The 17,385-nt window shown below is 39.9% G+C and overlaps 1 protein-coding gene across 2 annotated transcripts in view; it reads left to right on the top strand.

Annotated features, from left to right (window-relative positions):
• The first annotated feature begins 744 nt into the window (after positions 1-744).
• SLC24A2 (solute carrier family 24 member 2) overlaps positions 745-17,385 on the top strand; it is a 240,407-nt gene continuing 223,766 nt past the window's right edge. For both annotated transcript variants that reach the window (XM_060155123.1, XM_060155122.1), the window contains exon 1: positions 745-1,677. In XM_060155123.1, coding sequence (XP_060011106.1) covers positions 745-1,677 — 933 coding nt within the window. The remainder of the gene's footprint in view (positions 1,678-17,385) is intronic.

Below are 17,385 nucleotides of genomic sequence, written 5' to 3'. Positions count from 1 at the left end.
CCTGAGATCTTTATGTGTGCAGGAAAAGAGTGCTGTCTCCTCCAACACTCAGCCCTTGCCAAGTGATAGATTAATCAGAAAAGTGTGCCTGCAACTGGAGTTATATAATTGGACCAAAAGAAAAGACAGTGGTTTTGGTTGTCAAATACGTAGATAATTCTAAAGGAAGTGATACCTTTTTTAGCCCTGGGAGGTTATTTGTTACATGAATTAAGGTGGGATAAATAAAGATTTCCATCTACATCTATAAAATTTTTGTATTTAACAGACACAAATACATAGTCTATGTCTAACATTGGATTTACCAAAATGTTTGCCTTTGTACATACACTGTCATAAGTGCCTAGTATGTGTCACGTCCTACTCTTAATGCTTCATGTATTTTAACTCATCCTCAAAGCAGCACTTGGTGGTAGGTGCTGTAATTGTCCTAATTTTTGAAATGGGGAAACTGAGGCACAGAAAAATTAAGGAACTTAATCCAAGGTCACATGGCTATAGGATAGGATTTTTTCATATCTGCCAAGTTGTTTTGTAAAAAAGACATGATTTTACGATTCACATATCCTTGTTTTTATTTTTATTTAAGCATAAATGTTGAAAATATTTCATGTGAAGCCTAAGAATCCCTGATTGTGGAAGCACCCCAGAAGCACTGTTAACTGTAAAGTGAGGAAAAGTATGAAAGAACCATCTGGTTGAGTGTACAATTCGAAGACCACCACATCCACCAGAAGACCCAGGATGGATCTGCACCAAAGCACCACCACCATCTCTTTCCTTGAGAAATGGTGTTCAGATAAGTCACCGTCTGGCTGCAGGAGACATTATAATGTCAGAAAAAAACTGAAGTTGATTCGAATCTTAGGCCTTTTCATGGGCCTGGTAGCCATTAGCACTGTTCCGTTTTCAATCAGTGCCTTTTCTGAGACAGAGACACCGAGCACAGGAGAGGCCAGTGGTGCAAGTGGCCCCAGGGTAACACACGATTACCGTCAAAGAACTCTCTTAGATTTAAATGACAAGATTCGAGATTATACGCCACAGCCACCTGTTTCTCAGGAAGGCAAATCTGAGAATAGTACAGATCATGCCCAAGGAGACTACCCAAGAGACATCTTTTCCCTCGAGCAGCGGAGACAAGGTGCCATCATTCTCCATGTCATTGGAATGATCTACATGTTCATAGCCTTAGCCATTGTCTGCGATGAGTTCTTTGTTCCCTCTTTGACTGTCATCACTGAAAAACTGGGCATCTCTGATGATGTGGCTGGAGCCACCTTTATGGCTGCCGGGGGCTCAGCCCCAGAACTTTTCACGTCTCTCATAGGGGTATTTATCGCTCACAGCAATGTTGGCATTGGCACAATCGTGGGCTCAGCGGTGTTCAACATCCTCTTTGTCATTGGCATGTGTGCTCTGTTTTCCAGAGAAATCTTAAACCTGACGTGGTGGCCACTCTTTCGGGATGTGTCCTTCTACATCATTGACTTGATCATGCTGATCATATTTTTCCTGGATAACTTTATCATGTGGTGGGAAAGCTTGCTTCTCTTAACAGCTTACTTTGGCTATGTGGTTTTCATGAAATTCAACGTCCAAGTAGAAAGATGGGTGAAGCAAATGATAAACCGCAACAAAGTCGTCAAGGTGACAGCACCAGAGGCCCAAGCAAAGGTTGGTGGTGGTGGTTGTTTATTTAATGTCTTCTTGACCATAGCTCTGAACTCTTATGTTTTTTAGATCTGCCACTTTTTAAATGGGACGGTGTTTGGGGCTGTAATGAATAGCAGGGTGCTTTATGCATTTCTTTGATGGCCAGACCAACATGACAGTGGGAAAAATAATTTGGGGGGTATTCTGGGGAATGTCTACTAAGTTCTCAAGCTACTTGCCTCAGAGTAAAACATTTATAAATATAGGTTACATAAGCTTCTCAGAGCAGGCTCAGCAGTTATTTGTCGCTTATTTTCTTATTTTTGTGAGCCATTTTATTTTCACGGGAAAGTGTGTGTGTGTGTGCCTTGCGAGTTGCAGGGCTTTTTCGATTTAAATGAATGTGTGACAGTTATCAAGAACCATCTCTTTAAAGGTGCTTAGCGAAGAAAGTTTGTTTGTGTCAGCAGAGCTGGATCTTTAAGTCAGCAGCCTAGGGCCTAGCAGGACTGGTCGTTAGAATGGGTCCTGGCCATTCTTCTTGATGCACACAATAGCGCTTCAGACCACTCGACCAGGCACCGATCGGGATATGTGAAAGAGTCAGTGGCAAGCCATCCTGCCTGCCTCTGTAGCTCGAGGGCCCATTTTGCACGCCATGATAAACATGACCCAAAATATTTTTTATGGTAGGATTTGAGGGAGTTTTAATGACATTTTAGTGGCCATCCTACCACTTAGGTAGCAAGCAAGTTGGTAAAGAGCTTAGAAGAAATCGATCTGCAAAAATATAGATTAATTATTAAAAATAATCCATGGGCCACATCAATAAAATTTTCTGTTAAGTAGAGTAATGCCATTCTGATCTATATCCTAACATTGGAATGTCGTCTCGGAATGTGATTTTAAACAGTAAAACAAAATACATATGCAGACTTTTCATACTTGCATCTGGAGAAATTCTCATGTATGCAAAAAACGGATGTTGAGTGGAGGGTGAGATGTTTTGTCCAGAATGAAGGAAAAAATGATATTAATTTAGCATAATTCCTTTATGTTCAAGTTGATGACCATCCATCATTTTTGTAGCAGCCGTGAAATAGAAGCAAAGCACAGACAAAAAAACCACTAGTAATATTTCTATTTATTCCATGCAAAAAAGAAATGTTCTATACTGTATTTTTTCTAATGTATCACTCAGTGTATCGTTGGTTGTTATAAACTGTAGTAAAAAAAAAAAAAATCGTGGCAAATAAGCATTCAGATGTGATAGTGAGTCTGTATCCTTGAGGGCGTAAGACAGGGTCACCACTGGAGCCCAGTCCCTGATCTAATTTTGTAGCCCAAAGGATGATCCCTCAAGCCATCTCCTCAAGACTGGCTACAAGTTTGAGTGGTTTGCATTAGTCGTCTATGTGTGTATTTCAATTAGAATGCTAAACAGTTGCCGAGGGAAAAGCCTGTTTTTTAGAGGCAAGGGAATGATTTGGTGTCTTATAAATATCCTGGGCCCATCAAAGCTAAAAAGTCTTTTTGAGAACTCAGTACTTTTTCGTTTTGGTATGCTGCAGTGGAACTTTATTAACTTAGGCACAGACTCGGCTAAAGGTTATGTTGGCAACATGTATGAAAAAGGAATTTGCAGAGCAGTCCAATGGTGTATTGAAGATTGCAGGGGGATTTTGTCTTCTGATAGGGAGGAAGGAGGTGGTTTTGTGCATTTAGTAATAACCTTTTAAATATGGTTTACAGAAGGTTTTTAATAAATTATAAGTCACTCATTAAATCAGCTCTTGCAGGCTTTTTACCTACTATATTAGGTGACTGTCATGTCATTTTAATGGTAATTTAAAAGTCAATAACTTAGGCTGGCATTCCTTAAAGTTGTTACTCATATACATAATTTTTGCTATGCTTAATATTGTGCATTTTAAAAATTTTGGAATTCTGGATTTACCTGATTAAAAAAGAAAGCAAATTATATTCATGACTATATCTCCTGTTTCTGATTTACCTCCAAAATATGTTCATTTTATTATTTTCCTTTGAGCACCAAATAGCTTTAGTTTATTCCACTTAATCATTATTATTTATTTTGTCATTCAGTAACTAGATTGAACTATAAATTATCATGGGACCAGAATTTTTTAACATAGCTAAGTCTTGTTCGGTATGCTGGAACACAGATATTTTTAGGTGGAACAGTACATAATGATGTGTGATTTCCTTTAGGAAATTTTACCTTGCCAATTTCACTTTTGAATAATTGTTGGAAAAAATTTTTTTCAGCAGTTGGTCTTTATCAGATGTCTGACTTCAGAATCTTATGGAGATTTTGCTCTCTAAGCACTGAACATAATGTGTATCAAGGAGGGATGAGTCTTTGAGCTTGGCTGTCTTGTTCTCTGATCTGCAAAGTCGATTTCTGGCTGTATACTCCACCTTTCCTACCTAAGTCAGTGCTTCTAACATCATCAGAACACTCAGAAAAAGACCCCAAGCCAAAGACAGCCCTCAATGGAGTCTTCATAGAGAGGAATGTGCTGTACAAGAGTTTAGGAAGCAAAATACTAAGCATATTTTTAGGCAAAGCTACCTCATTGTCTTAATTGCACAATTATGGAAGAGGGGAGTATGGGAAAGTGGAGGAAACATATTTTAGATATTTTTATACAAGTCATCAATGGTTCTTACTAAAAACTCATCAATTCTGCTGGGCTGTAGACAGTGAAATATCTTTGAAACTGCTTGCTTCCTGGACCAGTTGAAAATCTTAATTTGGTTTCATTATTGATGATGGGGCAACCGTGGAGCATGAAAAATTAGAAAATACAAACATTTTTCTCATATTTAAAGTAATAGTTTCCCATTTTATTTAACTGTTCCACCTGGTGTTTGGTTTTTTAATTTGATATTTTTATTGCATCTTTTAGTGATAATATTATTGTTTAAAAAAATGTCGTGTAGTGTCATGACATGGTAAGGAGATCCTGGGCTTTGATTCAGGGAAAAAGGGTGTTAGCCCAGGTGTATAATAAGACTTGTGACCTCAGAGAAGTCACATAAACTCACTGAGCCTCATTTTCCTAATTAGGAAAATGAAAATAATAATACCTACTTCATAAAGTTGGGAAAATTACTAAATGAAGAAATGAATGTTAAGCAGCTAACATAGTCCTTGGCAAATGTGGGTTGTTCACTAAGTGTTAGTTCCTTTCCTTTCATCTTTTGTTCTTAAATGAAAAGTGAATCAGGATAAATTATTTCAAATTTGAGAATTTCAAAATATTCCTTGAAGATTGTAGTTCATGCCAGTGAATCACTGAGTTAAGCAGGCTGTTGTCTCCCTTAGGGGCATGTGATATTTGTCATATTATAATATTTTTAAGCCTAATTTCATATACAGTGAACGTATGCAGGGAAGACATTATTATAAACTCCAAGGAAACCTTCAAATGCCTTTGTTGTCCTGAAAGTTTATTTCCTAAACTGTGGTTTAGAAATATCTATGCTAAGCAGAGATTTTTGTTTTAAGGGTATTTTTATTTATAAATGATTGGGACTATCTTCCAAAAACCTCTCCAGAGCTGGTTGGGAATTAATTTGAATCCTGCAGGATGTGAAGCAATGGAGTTTCAGGGCATCTGGCATGTTTTGCAGTGTGCCTGGCCTGCCTGCTGAGGTCCCCTGATCTGCTATGGTGCTAGGCCGTCATTGGCCTAGAAAGCAGCTGTCCATGGTATTTAACTTCTTCTTAGACTTGGCACTATAATCTGACAGCATGTCAGCCCAGTTCAAATGAAGGGAATGGTCTAAATAAAGATGCTTAAAGCTGGATAGTTGAAGGCAGGCTACTTAGTAATTTAGGTGTGCCTTGCTTTATTCATTTTGTGTGTTCCTGAAAAGTTGCTTGCCAGCAGAGTGTTTGCAATGCAAATTGTTATTAATGATCATGGGAAAATCGAAATTGAAACAATATTATAAACTTCATAAAGTGAAGTATTTCTGGTAAGATGCTAAACCATAAACAATTATATAAATATAAATGTATAGTCCCAAGCCTTCTTAAGGCAAAGAATATGTTATAAATTCAACCTTTGTTTCCCCTCCATACCTAGTATGTAAATTAGTAAAATTAATGTGCAGATTTCAGTGAGATCATCCTTATAGTGAGTATTACTTGATAGACTTGGAAACTCTCTGTCCTCAAAAGAAAGAAAATATAGGCACTAAAATTCTTAACTGACTAGATGCCTGTGATTGTAGCATTCTTTTGAGTTCCTGGACCCAATTCAAATGTGTAGGGGTCGGGTAGGGGGTGCTTCCCTCCCAACACCAAGAAATTTTCAGACACCAGCAGGGTGTCCAAGAATTTAACTCAATTCTGACACTGTCCACCCAGAGAGAACATCAGTTTTCCACAAGTTAAGGGTTCAGTCCTACAAGACTGCCCCCACTCCCCATGCAGGTCACAAGTCCAGGTTGTTACCTGTAATTCTGACCTACTGGCTGTAAGTCAGAGGTTCCAGTGACCCCCTCCTCGGGTTCAATGAATTTGCCAAAGGATCTCTCAAAACTAAGAGAAACATTTCACTCACTAGATCGCTGGTTTCTTATAAAAGGATATAACTCAGGAGCAGCTGGCTGGAGGAGATGTCTAGGGTGAGGCACGGGGAAAGGCATGGAGCTTCCGTGCCCTCTCCAGGCACCACTCTCCCAGCACCTCCAGGTGTTCACCAACTCTGAACTCTGCCATTTTGGGGGGTTTTATGGAGGCTTCATTACGTGGGTGTGGTTGATTAAATCATTGGCCACTGGCGATTGATTTGACCTCCAGCCCCTCTCTCCTCAGTCCCACCCTTCAATCACACAGTTGGCTCCATTGACAACCAGCCCCCATCCTTAGGTGCTTTCCTAAAGTTGTCTTATTAACATAAAAAAACGACACCTTTATCACTCTCCACACTTAGGAAATTCCAGGGGTTTTGAGAGCCTCGAGCCCGGAACTGTGAACCAAGACCAAATATATATGAGAAATATATTTTGGTCATCTGAATGACCAAATATATATATTTCTTATAAATCACAGTATCACAAGTCTGTTTGTTGATCTAGGGATACAGCATGGTGCTATTTTCCTTGTTTTGTTTCCCTCTACTTATGTTAAAAGCAAACCCTTCAGTTACTGCATATGATTCAAAGAGTGAAGGAGGCACTTTGACAGACTCAGAAAGCCCAGTGGATTTTAATACACAGAGGGCAGATTGCCCATGGCTGTTTCCCTAGCTACTCTGGTTCCTCCAGCAAGAGATGACCTAAACTTTGTGAATCCTGGCAATGTTGAGAGTGAGGACTTATCACCACTTCCCTTCCTGTCTCCTTTCTTCCTCTCTCCTTTTCGCCTCCCTTCTCCCCCTTTTTTTTCCTAGAACCAGATAATTTGTATTTTAACTTTAACAAGGAATGAGATTGTTAAGTTGCTCAAAGATGAGTCAAGAACATCTGTGTGGATTTGACTGGTTTAGTTTCTTCATTCTTCTATTTTCAACCTCCTTTTGTTTTAGGTAAGTCTCTAGTAAACAGAATATAGCAGCATTTTGTTTAATTCAGTTTGACAATCATTATCTTTTAGCTGGAAAGTTCAGTTTATTTACATTGATTGTGATTACTATTACATTTGGATTCTTTTCTATCATGCTATTTTAAACTTTCTATTTTTTATAACTTTTTTTTGTTTTTGTTTTGGATTGATTTTTTTCTAAATCTGCTTTTCCCATTAGTAGTTTGGAATTTATACATCTTATTTCTAGTCTTTCACTGTTTACCCTAAAAATTTTAATGCATATATACTCAACAGAGTGTAAAGCTAATATCTTTACACTCATGCTAAACATCTTAAGGGCCTTAGAGCGTTTTAACTCAGTCTCCTGTCCCCCAATGTAAATGACTTGAAGTCTACAATTTAAGTTCTACCTTGATGTTTTATAAAGGTTTATTGAGGTATAATCTTCACTTTTTAAACCCTACAAATTAGACATTATGCCATCAATGTTTTTAGAAGTATCCACATTTTTACCAGTTTTTCTCTTCATTTCTTTTCTCATATCAGACCTTTTCTCTATGACTTTTTCTTGTACTGACTAACATTCTTTATAAGTTCCTTTAGCAAGAATCTGTTAATAGTATCTGCTCCTGATTTTTATTTGCTTACAGATCTATTTTACTTTTGTTCTTGAAGGATAGCTTTGGTGGGTAGAAAGTTATTTTCTCATTCCACTTTGAAATAATAATTCTACTGTCTCTGACTTCCACTTTTGCCATTTAAAAGACTGCTGCTGGTGTGAATGTTGCTCCCTTGTAAGAAGTTGGTCTCTTCTCTTTGACTACTTTATAAGGTTTTCTCTTTGTTTTTGGTGTTCGGCATTTTCCTGATGCCATGACAGGTGTGATTTTCTCACTTAATTATCCCCTATTTGTGATTCATTAGACTTCTTGAATTTGAGGATTAGTGCCTTCCACCAATTTGGCCTCTACCTCATTCTTCCCATAATCTTCTAGAATTCTGATTGGATATATGTTATACCATATATATATAACCTGTTCTTCATGTCTTTTAACTACTCATCTTTTTCTGTGTTCTTCTTGCTGATCATTTCTTTATATCTGCTTTCCACTTTCTAATTTTCTCTTCAATTTTGTCTAATCTGCTCTGGTGCTCATCTGTTTAGTTTCTAATTGTAATTATTATATTTTTCATTTCTAGGTTTTGTGGCTCCTTTTCACCACTGTCGGGTTGATTTTCACTGTTCTTCTTCTATTATTTAATGCCTTCTTTTATTTTTCTAAACATATTAAGTATATTTATAATTCATAATTGGTATTTCTAGTGTTAGTGTCCTTGCAGATCTAGTTGTGTTGTTTTATGTTTCATGTGGGGTTGCTTTCTTATGTATTTAGTGATTTCTTTTAAAACTTTTTTTTTTTTTGCTGTATGCTGGCCTCTCACTGTTGTGGCCTCTCCCGTTCCGGAGCACAGGCTCCAGATGCGCAGGCTCAGCGGCCATGGCTCATGGGCCCAGCCGCTCCGCGGCATGTGGGATCTTCCCGGACCGGGGCACGAACCCGTGTCCTCTGCATCGGCAGGCGGGCTCTCAACCACTGCGCCACCAGGGAAGCCCTCTTTTAAAACTTTGAACTCATATTTCTTGGAACTTGACCTGTAGGGAGTCACTGAGGCCTCGGTTCTAAGTGTATCCCAACAGAGAGGACTTGTTTGCTCTTCTCTCAAGTTCCCGGGAGCCCAACCAACCTGGAACCATTCTAACCTAAATGTCTGACTTTTTTCTACCCATGTAGTGTGAATTCAGACTCCAAAGCCAGGAGTGAGGCTGTGCTTAGAAATTCTTAAGGGAGACTCTTTTTTCTTGCTCTTTTTTTCAGTACCACTCAAAACTAAGGCCAAAATAGGCACATTCTACTATTTCCCTTCGGTAGGCAGATTTGTTTTTCCTTATTCACCCACTAAGAGTGTCCACCCTTCAGGGTTTCTAGCCTATTGGGAGTGGAGGCCCCTGAAGTACCTCCTCCCTATCAGGCCTCATGTTTGTAGCTTCCACAATCCTAGTTTCTGACCACTGGGGAATGGCAAATGCCTCAGAGGCAAAGCAACACAGACCCCTCTGGATTTGTGCTTAGTTGGTGTTCTAGGTTCTAAGAAATCCCTGCTTCCTCACTAATATAGTTGGGTAATTTAAAAATATATCAAAGAATATAGTATCCAATAATTTGAGGTGTATATAGTGAAAATGGTTTCTCTGAATGTTTAATCATCATACTGCCAAAAATTATGTTTTAGACTTTGGATTTGTCAAATGATAATGCATATAACAAGGGATGATAATACGTGTTTTAATTGTATACTTTCAGAATGTTTAATATAGCCTGACGTTGTAATAAAACTCCTTATCAACAAATCCTACCAATGGCAAATTTTGAGTCAAATCAAATGTAAAAGGCAATTCTAACAGAAAGTTTAAATTGTAGATTTGCCTTTTAAATAATATTTTTACCAGATACTTAAAGTAATATATTCATTGTACAGGATTATAAAAACACATCAAAATACAAAAAAATTTAAATAGCCTATAATCTCTCCATCGCACCATCCAGAAATAACTATGAACATTTTTGCATTTATTCTTCCAGACTTTCACACACACACACACACACACACACACACACACACACACACACACACACATATGTACCTATATATCTAAATAAGTTTGAATGATATTGGATATGCACAACTTTAAACTTATATTGAATATATACCATTTTAACTTTTTTTTTTTTTTTTTGCGGTACACAGGGCTCTCACTGCTGTGGCCTCTGCCGTTGCGGAGCACAGGCTCCGGACGTGCAGGCTCAGCGGCCACGGCTCACAGGCCCAGCCGCTCCGCAGCATGTGGGACCTTCCCGAACCGGGGCACGAACCCGTGTCCCCTGCATCGGCAGGTGAACTCTCAACCACTGCGCCACCAGGGAAGCCCCATTTTAACTTTTTAACTTGGTTTATTATGAGCATTTCCTCAGATCATTAACTGTTTTTCACAACGGTTATTCACTGTTTAGCATTATCATAAAATAGAAAGTTATTTTCATATTATATTTCACTACTATAAAAAATGCTACAGCCAGCAGCCTTACACATGAATTTTTGATTTTGGAGAAGCAGAAATTCTGGAACAAAGTTTATGAGCTTTTTAAAGTTTCTGCTAGGTTGCTACATCCTTGGTAGTGTGGACTATTAGCATTTTTAATGTTTTCCAATTTCATAGGTGAAACAACATTACATTGTTTTAATTTGCATTTCGTTGATTAATTGGGAGGGTGAAAATATGTTTCTTGAGAATTCAAATTTTCATTTATAGATTGCCAATTTCCTATGTGTCTTTTGTGTCATTTTTAAAGTTTGCTGTGATGACTCAAAAATCTCTTACAAACATATGCTGAGAAACCCTAACTTTAGCTCTCATACTTCCCCACATTTCCACACCTAAATCAAGGCAGGAAGTTGTTGCAATTTTTGTTTTAAAGGATGAATTATTCTAAAGAAGGAGACCTTGTGACCCAGGAGTTAAGAAATGATATTCCCAAGGGACGGGGTGTGCCCCCCCCCAACCACGTGACTTTGGTGGATCCTGTACGTCCTAGGACCCTATCTCCAGATCTGGAAAATGGGAGATTTGACCCACATGACCTAAAAGATTACTTTAGCTTGTCATTTCTGTCCTCAGAGGCTCTCATCCTTACTATGTGGAATACTCCAACCATGCCAAACTAAAATCTAACACATTTACCTAAAACAGAAGACCAGATTCTCACCATAACCATAACACCAAACTCTTTTCCTAACCTGGCTTACCTGTAGTATTTTCGCTTAAATGATTTAATTGACTTGGCTAAACAGTAATCTTTGTTTAAGCATGCTTTGGGAGGCAGTTCTTCCATACAGACAGGAGAACAGCTTGCACAGGAGAAAATCATTTAAAGTTTACTGCAGGACTCTACACCTCCTCCGCTTTGTGGCTTCAGGCAGTGGAAACCCTCAGTGGCAGCTGCGTGTGTGTCCCTGGATCACTGGTCTCTGCTGGTCTCTCCAAAGTCGAGAGAAGAGAGAGATCTGAAAACTGGACGCGTGCTTAATACCCGATCTTTACCACATCAACGTTCTGAAACAGGTCCCATCTCCACTGGCAGATCAGGAACCTGAGGACCAGAAAACATAAATGATTGCCTAAGGTCCAAATTTAGTGGTAAACCGCATTTGAACTTGGGTCTGTCTGACTCCTAAATGCATTCTAGTTTTCTTGTTGCTTCCTACTGGATGGTTGGGAATAAAGACAAAGCAAACCTCCAAATTAGATGCACATTTCATATTAGGCTGTGTTAAGTCAGTGACTTTTAAATATTTTTTACCACGACCCCCACTAAAAAATATATTTTACATCTCAATTCAGTATATACACATACCCATGCACATATACATACATATGTATATGTTTACATATACATATAAAAATAAAATCTAAGTGTGAGGCATATATATATATATATATATATAGCATTTTCTACTCTGTTAAAAATGCTAGTTTCAACCCTAAAATAATTTCATGACCCACCAATGGATTGTGACCTAAGTTTTAAAAAATAGTATTTTTAGAAATTCCTTTTTCTTCCTTCTTCCTCTTAGTGGGGCTGCCCTTCAAGGCTATGCTAATGTACTGCACAAGGGCATCTGTCTGACCAAGGGGGCAAATAGGGACAGAAATCCAGACATCACTCTACTGGACAAGCTGTGTGCTTTGGTGTGGGACTGTGTCTGCCCAGGGGAAAGGGTGCCTTTTCTTAATTCCACAAAGGTGCCCTTTAAGCTGGTGGTGGCTTTGCTTCTTACGCCCTCTGGCTCTGACAGAGACTGATTGCAGGGTAAGGAAGGTGCAGATCAAAGCATGATGTGCTGCTCCCTGAGCCTCGACTCATCCTTGGTTCCCAATGAGCTTGTCATCGGGTGGGAAAGAAATGTGGATGAAACAGGGAGATATGGAGTCAGAAAGAAGCAGAACCTTGCCAAGAAGGCTGACGCTGCATTTCAATTAGGTTGGTTACCTTTTTATGAAGGATTGGATTTGTAAACCAAATGATGCAGACACGGTTCTTGTCCTGGTAAAAGCTGATGGGTTTGGAAAGGGTCTGGGCACCAGACTATATTAATGCCATGTTTACAGCTTTAAAGGATGCACTCAGAATCCTGCACTGTCAGGAACCAAGCCTGGAGAGATGGAGTCCCTTTCATCCCACACACTGGCAGTCTAACCCTAGTCCAGGTACTTTGCCCCAAGTGTCTCCTCTGAAAATGAAGGGGCTAGTTTATCTCCAGGGTCCCCACCAGCTCTGATAATTCTGTGCCTCTCTGTTAATGGGAAAGAAACAAATATATGTCCCTAATTATGGACTGACCAACAGAAGAGGTGGTCAGGTAATGAAGCCCTGAACTTACCACCTTCAGAGTACTTTTCCAGTTAAGAAGACCAATGAAAGGAGATTAGTTCCTTTGAAGGGGTAATACAGGCTTCTTCACCTGTCCATAGGACGTTCTTAGAAAGGGTCAAAGTTGCTGGTGCTCTGTACTTTCTCTTTTACTGCTTGATGGACATTGAGCTGGGCAAGGAGGTTGCAAGTAGAAATAGAGGTTTCCCCTTCAGCAGCCCCATTCCTCCCACTTAAACTGTCATCTGTTGCCCTAACCACTTGTAGGCTAAGTCAGTTTTATTTTTCCCTGTCACCTGATAGCAATGAAAAAGATGTTGAGCCACTTCTGTTATTTTAGGCATGCGGTAGGCACTGAGTATTGTTGCATGTGTTCTAGGAACCTGTGACTTTGTTTCCTGAGAGGGAGGATGATGTTTAAGGGTTAACACAATAGAATTATTATTTAAGACTGAGATAGAGCGTGACCCTCCTTGCTGTGTGATCTTGGGCAAGTTACCGAACCTCTCTGGGCTTATGTTTGCTTATCCATAGATTAAGAAAAAATAATAGCCCTTCCCTCCGAGAAAGGCTGTGAATTTTGATGCAATCACACAGGAAAAGTGATTAGCAGAATACGGTCCCACTCACCCACATATATTCTATTCCTGGTCTCTTTTCCTCTGAGTCCCTCCCATATGCTGTTAGCCTGCCCTCCTGTCATTTCAGGACCTTGCCTCACTCCCTAGGCCCTCTTCTCTCTGCCTCCCAAACAGCCAGATGAAGGAGCAATTCCCCAACTGATCCCTAGCTAATAGTCAAATCCTCAGTGTTTGGACTTGAACCTGCTTTCCTTCTGTTCTTGCAGAGGGTTTAGGAGAGAAGTAGTTTCCCTGTTTGGAAACTGAACCTTGCTCAACCACGAAGTTCTCTCAAGGTCCCCTGTCACTGTCCTGTAAATGTATTTACTCTTTTCTTGTATACATCATCAGTGTTCAATCTTAGCTTGTCACATCTCCATCCAGTCTTGGCTGGGCCTTATGTTGGTTTGCCAGCATCTGTGTTTTCTGCCTGGGATCAAATCACTCCCTTTGACTCAGGAACTAACCAATCCCACCTGCAGTATTTGGTGTCTCGCTTGGTATCTAGGGTAGAAGGGAAAAGGGCACTGAATACCCTTCGGAAATTGATAATGGTGCTGATGAGTGTTCACGATCAAAAGTCTGGGCCTGAATCATTCATAAAACATAGTTGCTTATGTATTAAAGTCAAGGAGCAAACAACAAATATCTGACTTGAGAAACAATTCATTAGACATTCTCCAGTCTCCTCAGGCTGGAAGTGTGGCTGTCAGGGCAGGTAAGGGCCGTCAATTCTAAAGGCCAGATCACTCCAGCTGTGGCCTCGAAGTAGCTCTCCTTACCGTGTAGCATTATGTAGTGTTTCTCTCTATTGACTTTTTTTTTAAGATTTTCTGTTTTTTTTTTTAAATTTATTTTTGGCTGTGTTGGGTCTTCATTGCTGTGCCTGGCCTTTCTCTAGTTGTGGTGAGCGGGGGCTACTCTTCGTTGTGGTGCGTGGGCTTCTCATTGCGGTGGCTTCTCTTGTTGCAGAGCACGGGCTCTAGGTGCACGGGCTCAGTAGTTGTGGCGCACGGGCTTAGTTACTCCGTGGCATGTGGGATCTTCCCAGACCAGGGCTCGAACCCATGTCCCCTGCATTGGCAGGCGGATTCTTAACCACTGCGCTATCAGGCAAGTCCTCTATTGACTTTTTATAACAGTTTTTTTGAGATATAATTCACTTATCATAGAATTCATCCTCAATGTGGGATTCACTGGTTTTTCGTATATTCAGAGTTGTAAAATCATCACCACTATATTTAGAACATGTTCATCACCACCAAAAAGAAACCTGTATCTATTAATAATCACTCCTCATCCCTCTTTCTGTCCCCATCCCTGGTAGCCACCAATCTTCTTTCTGTTGCTATAGACTTGCCTATTGTGGACATTACAGATCAATGGGAATCATACAATATGTGGCCTTTTGTGTCTGGCTTCTTTCAGTTAGCATAATGTTTTCAAAGTTCATCCGTGTTGTTGCCTTTTTATGGCCAAATATTCCATTGTATGGATATACTATATTTTATTTATCCATTCATCAGTTAATGGACATTTGGGTTACTTCCACTTTTTGGCCATTATAAGTAATGCTGCTATGAACATTTGCTTACAAGTTTTTGTGTGGATATATGTTTTCAGTTCTCTTTGGTATACACTTAGGAGTAGAATTGCTGGGTCATATGCTCACCATATGTTTAACATTTTAAGGAACTGCCAAGCTGTTTTCCAAAGTGTCTGTACTATTTTGCATTCCTACCAGCAAGGTATGAAGGTTCCAATTTCTCTACATCTTTGCCAGCATTTGCTGTTATATGTCCTTTTGATTATAGCCACCCTAGTGGATGTGGCATAGTATCTCATTGTGATTTTGATTTGCATTTTCTTGAAGGATGATGATGTTGAACATCTTTTTCATGAGCTTGTTGGCTACTTGTATATCTTCTTTGAAGATATGTCTGTTCAAATCCTTTGCCCACTTAAAAATTGGGTTATTTGCCTTACTGTTGAATTTAAGTGTTCTTTATATATTCTGGGGGCAAGAACGTATATATGATTTGCAAATACCTTCTATTCTGTGGAATAAGGAATATGCTCCATAGATGGGGCAGCTCCTCAGCTGGGACTGGGTCTCCAAGCTGTTCCCTGTTGTTCTCTAGGCATCTACTTATACCTAGAGTGATTTGGAACCTTTGGATCAACCCGAAAGCTGCCTGTTTCCTTGAGTTGGTCTTGGAAAGCTTGATGCCCTTGAAGCTAAGGACTGGAGGAAGATTTAGGGGTTGTTTGAGGTTCAGGACTTATTGATTATAGAGAACCTGGGAACGTGAATCTACTTGAACATTGGACCCAGGATGTTTGTTGTCTGGTTGCTACATCACCCTTTTTAACCTACTCCTGATTCTTCTCTGTATTATCTAAGAGAGTTTCTTGTCGTCAAATCCCTTTCCCTACGTATTATCCAGAAGCGTTGTCAAGAAAGCAGTTGGATCACAGTCCTTCTTTCCCAGATGTGAACTTCGCCCATGTTGCTGTGTGAACCTTGGCACTTAGCTTTATACATCTTGGCTGTGGGCCAATCCTGCCCATCTACCCACTCTGTCCCAAAACATATAACCTCTCCCACTCCAGGTCCTCGGAACGTTTGCATCCATTTTGAACAAAGGTTTGTAAGTATATGGAGCTACATACAGTACCTAATAACAATACTAGTAATGATCTACTCTGTCATTGCCTGGCATGAACAGTAATTGCACAAACCTAATTAATGAGCACACTCCGAGGTTAAAGAGAACTTAGCCATGCGATCCTGCTGTGTACAAAAATGCACAATTGGTTCAAAGCTCCAGTGGTTTTCCAAGGGGTTCAGGAAACATCCTCTCTCTTGCTGCTAGCTTGCTACAGCTGCACAGGGACTAGTGGCAGAGTGGATGGAGTTTGGGGGCCCTGAACAAGAGGCTGATTTATTTAAATAGGTTCAGATGTGCCAGGCTGCTCGTTTGGTGCTTACTTTGAAGGGCCATTACAAATCTGCTGTTTCCTGCTGCCTTTTATTTTAAGTCCAATTAAGTGGATAGCCACAAACAGCTCTGACCTTGAAAGTCTAAGTGAAGGTGAGAAATGAGAACAGGCTTCGGAAACATATGTTTTGGCGTCTTAATGCTCTGCAAGTCACAGACACTTAAGAAAAATAAATAGAACTGGATAAGATAGTGTTATGCTTTAGGAGGAAGAATTTAAATGCCCTGGGAGGTATCACCACATGCTTCACTGGTGCCTAATCATCAACCACGCTAAAAATTAATCCAACTCTCTCATTTCACCGCGTGGCTCTGGGAGACCAGCCCCAAATGAGCGGTATAGCCAGTGACATTCAGCATATCATCACCTTGGATCGCAGCCTCCGCCAAGCACCTCTCCTGAGCACTTCTTCCTGTCTCTCAGCAGCCCCAGTACATGCTTTTGGTTATTTGTTTTTAGTAAAACTACTTAGAGTCTTATATGACTATTTCTGTTCAAGTGCTTGCAAAGGTGGATCACAGGATGAACCTGTAGTTGAATAACTTGTATTGGATATGATCAGCGTGGGGCTTCTTATTAAAATTCTTAAAGTCCGGGCTTCCCTGGTGGTGCAGTGGTTGAGAGTCCGCCTGCAATGCAGGGGACACGGGTTCATGCTCCGGTCCGGGAAGATCCCACATGCCGCAGAGCGGCTGGGCCCGTGAGCCATGGCCGCTGAGCCTGCGCGTCCGGAGCCTGTGCTCCAAAAAAAAGCCACCTGAAAAAAATAACATTAAGTATTTTGTGATGTGCTGTGAACTCCCCTTCTCTCTTTTTTAACCTTAACCTAACCAGTCCAGGAATAAAAAAAATGCTTGTCCGAGACTCTTTCTGACTCACTCTAACTTATTGTTAAATTTTAGTTTCTATACACCAATTTAAATATTTTAATGTTCCTACTCCCTTATTAAATGCTGACATTTTATGAGTTATATGTGTTTATCTGTCCCCAACTTTCTACATCAAGAAATGGGAGCAGATGGCTTTTTCCCTTGTCTCATAGGATAGTGTGGTA

This window comes from Lagenorhynchus albirostris, chromosome 7 (assembly GCF_949774975.1).
Source record: "Lagenorhynchus albirostris chromosome 7, mLagAlb1.1, whole genome shotgun sequence".
In the NCBI taxonomy this organism is placed as follows: Eukaryota; Metazoa; Chordata; class Mammalia; order Artiodactyla; family Delphinidae; genus Lagenorhynchus; species Lagenorhynchus albirostris.
This window is presented reverse-complemented; position numbering and strand designations above follow the sequence as displayed.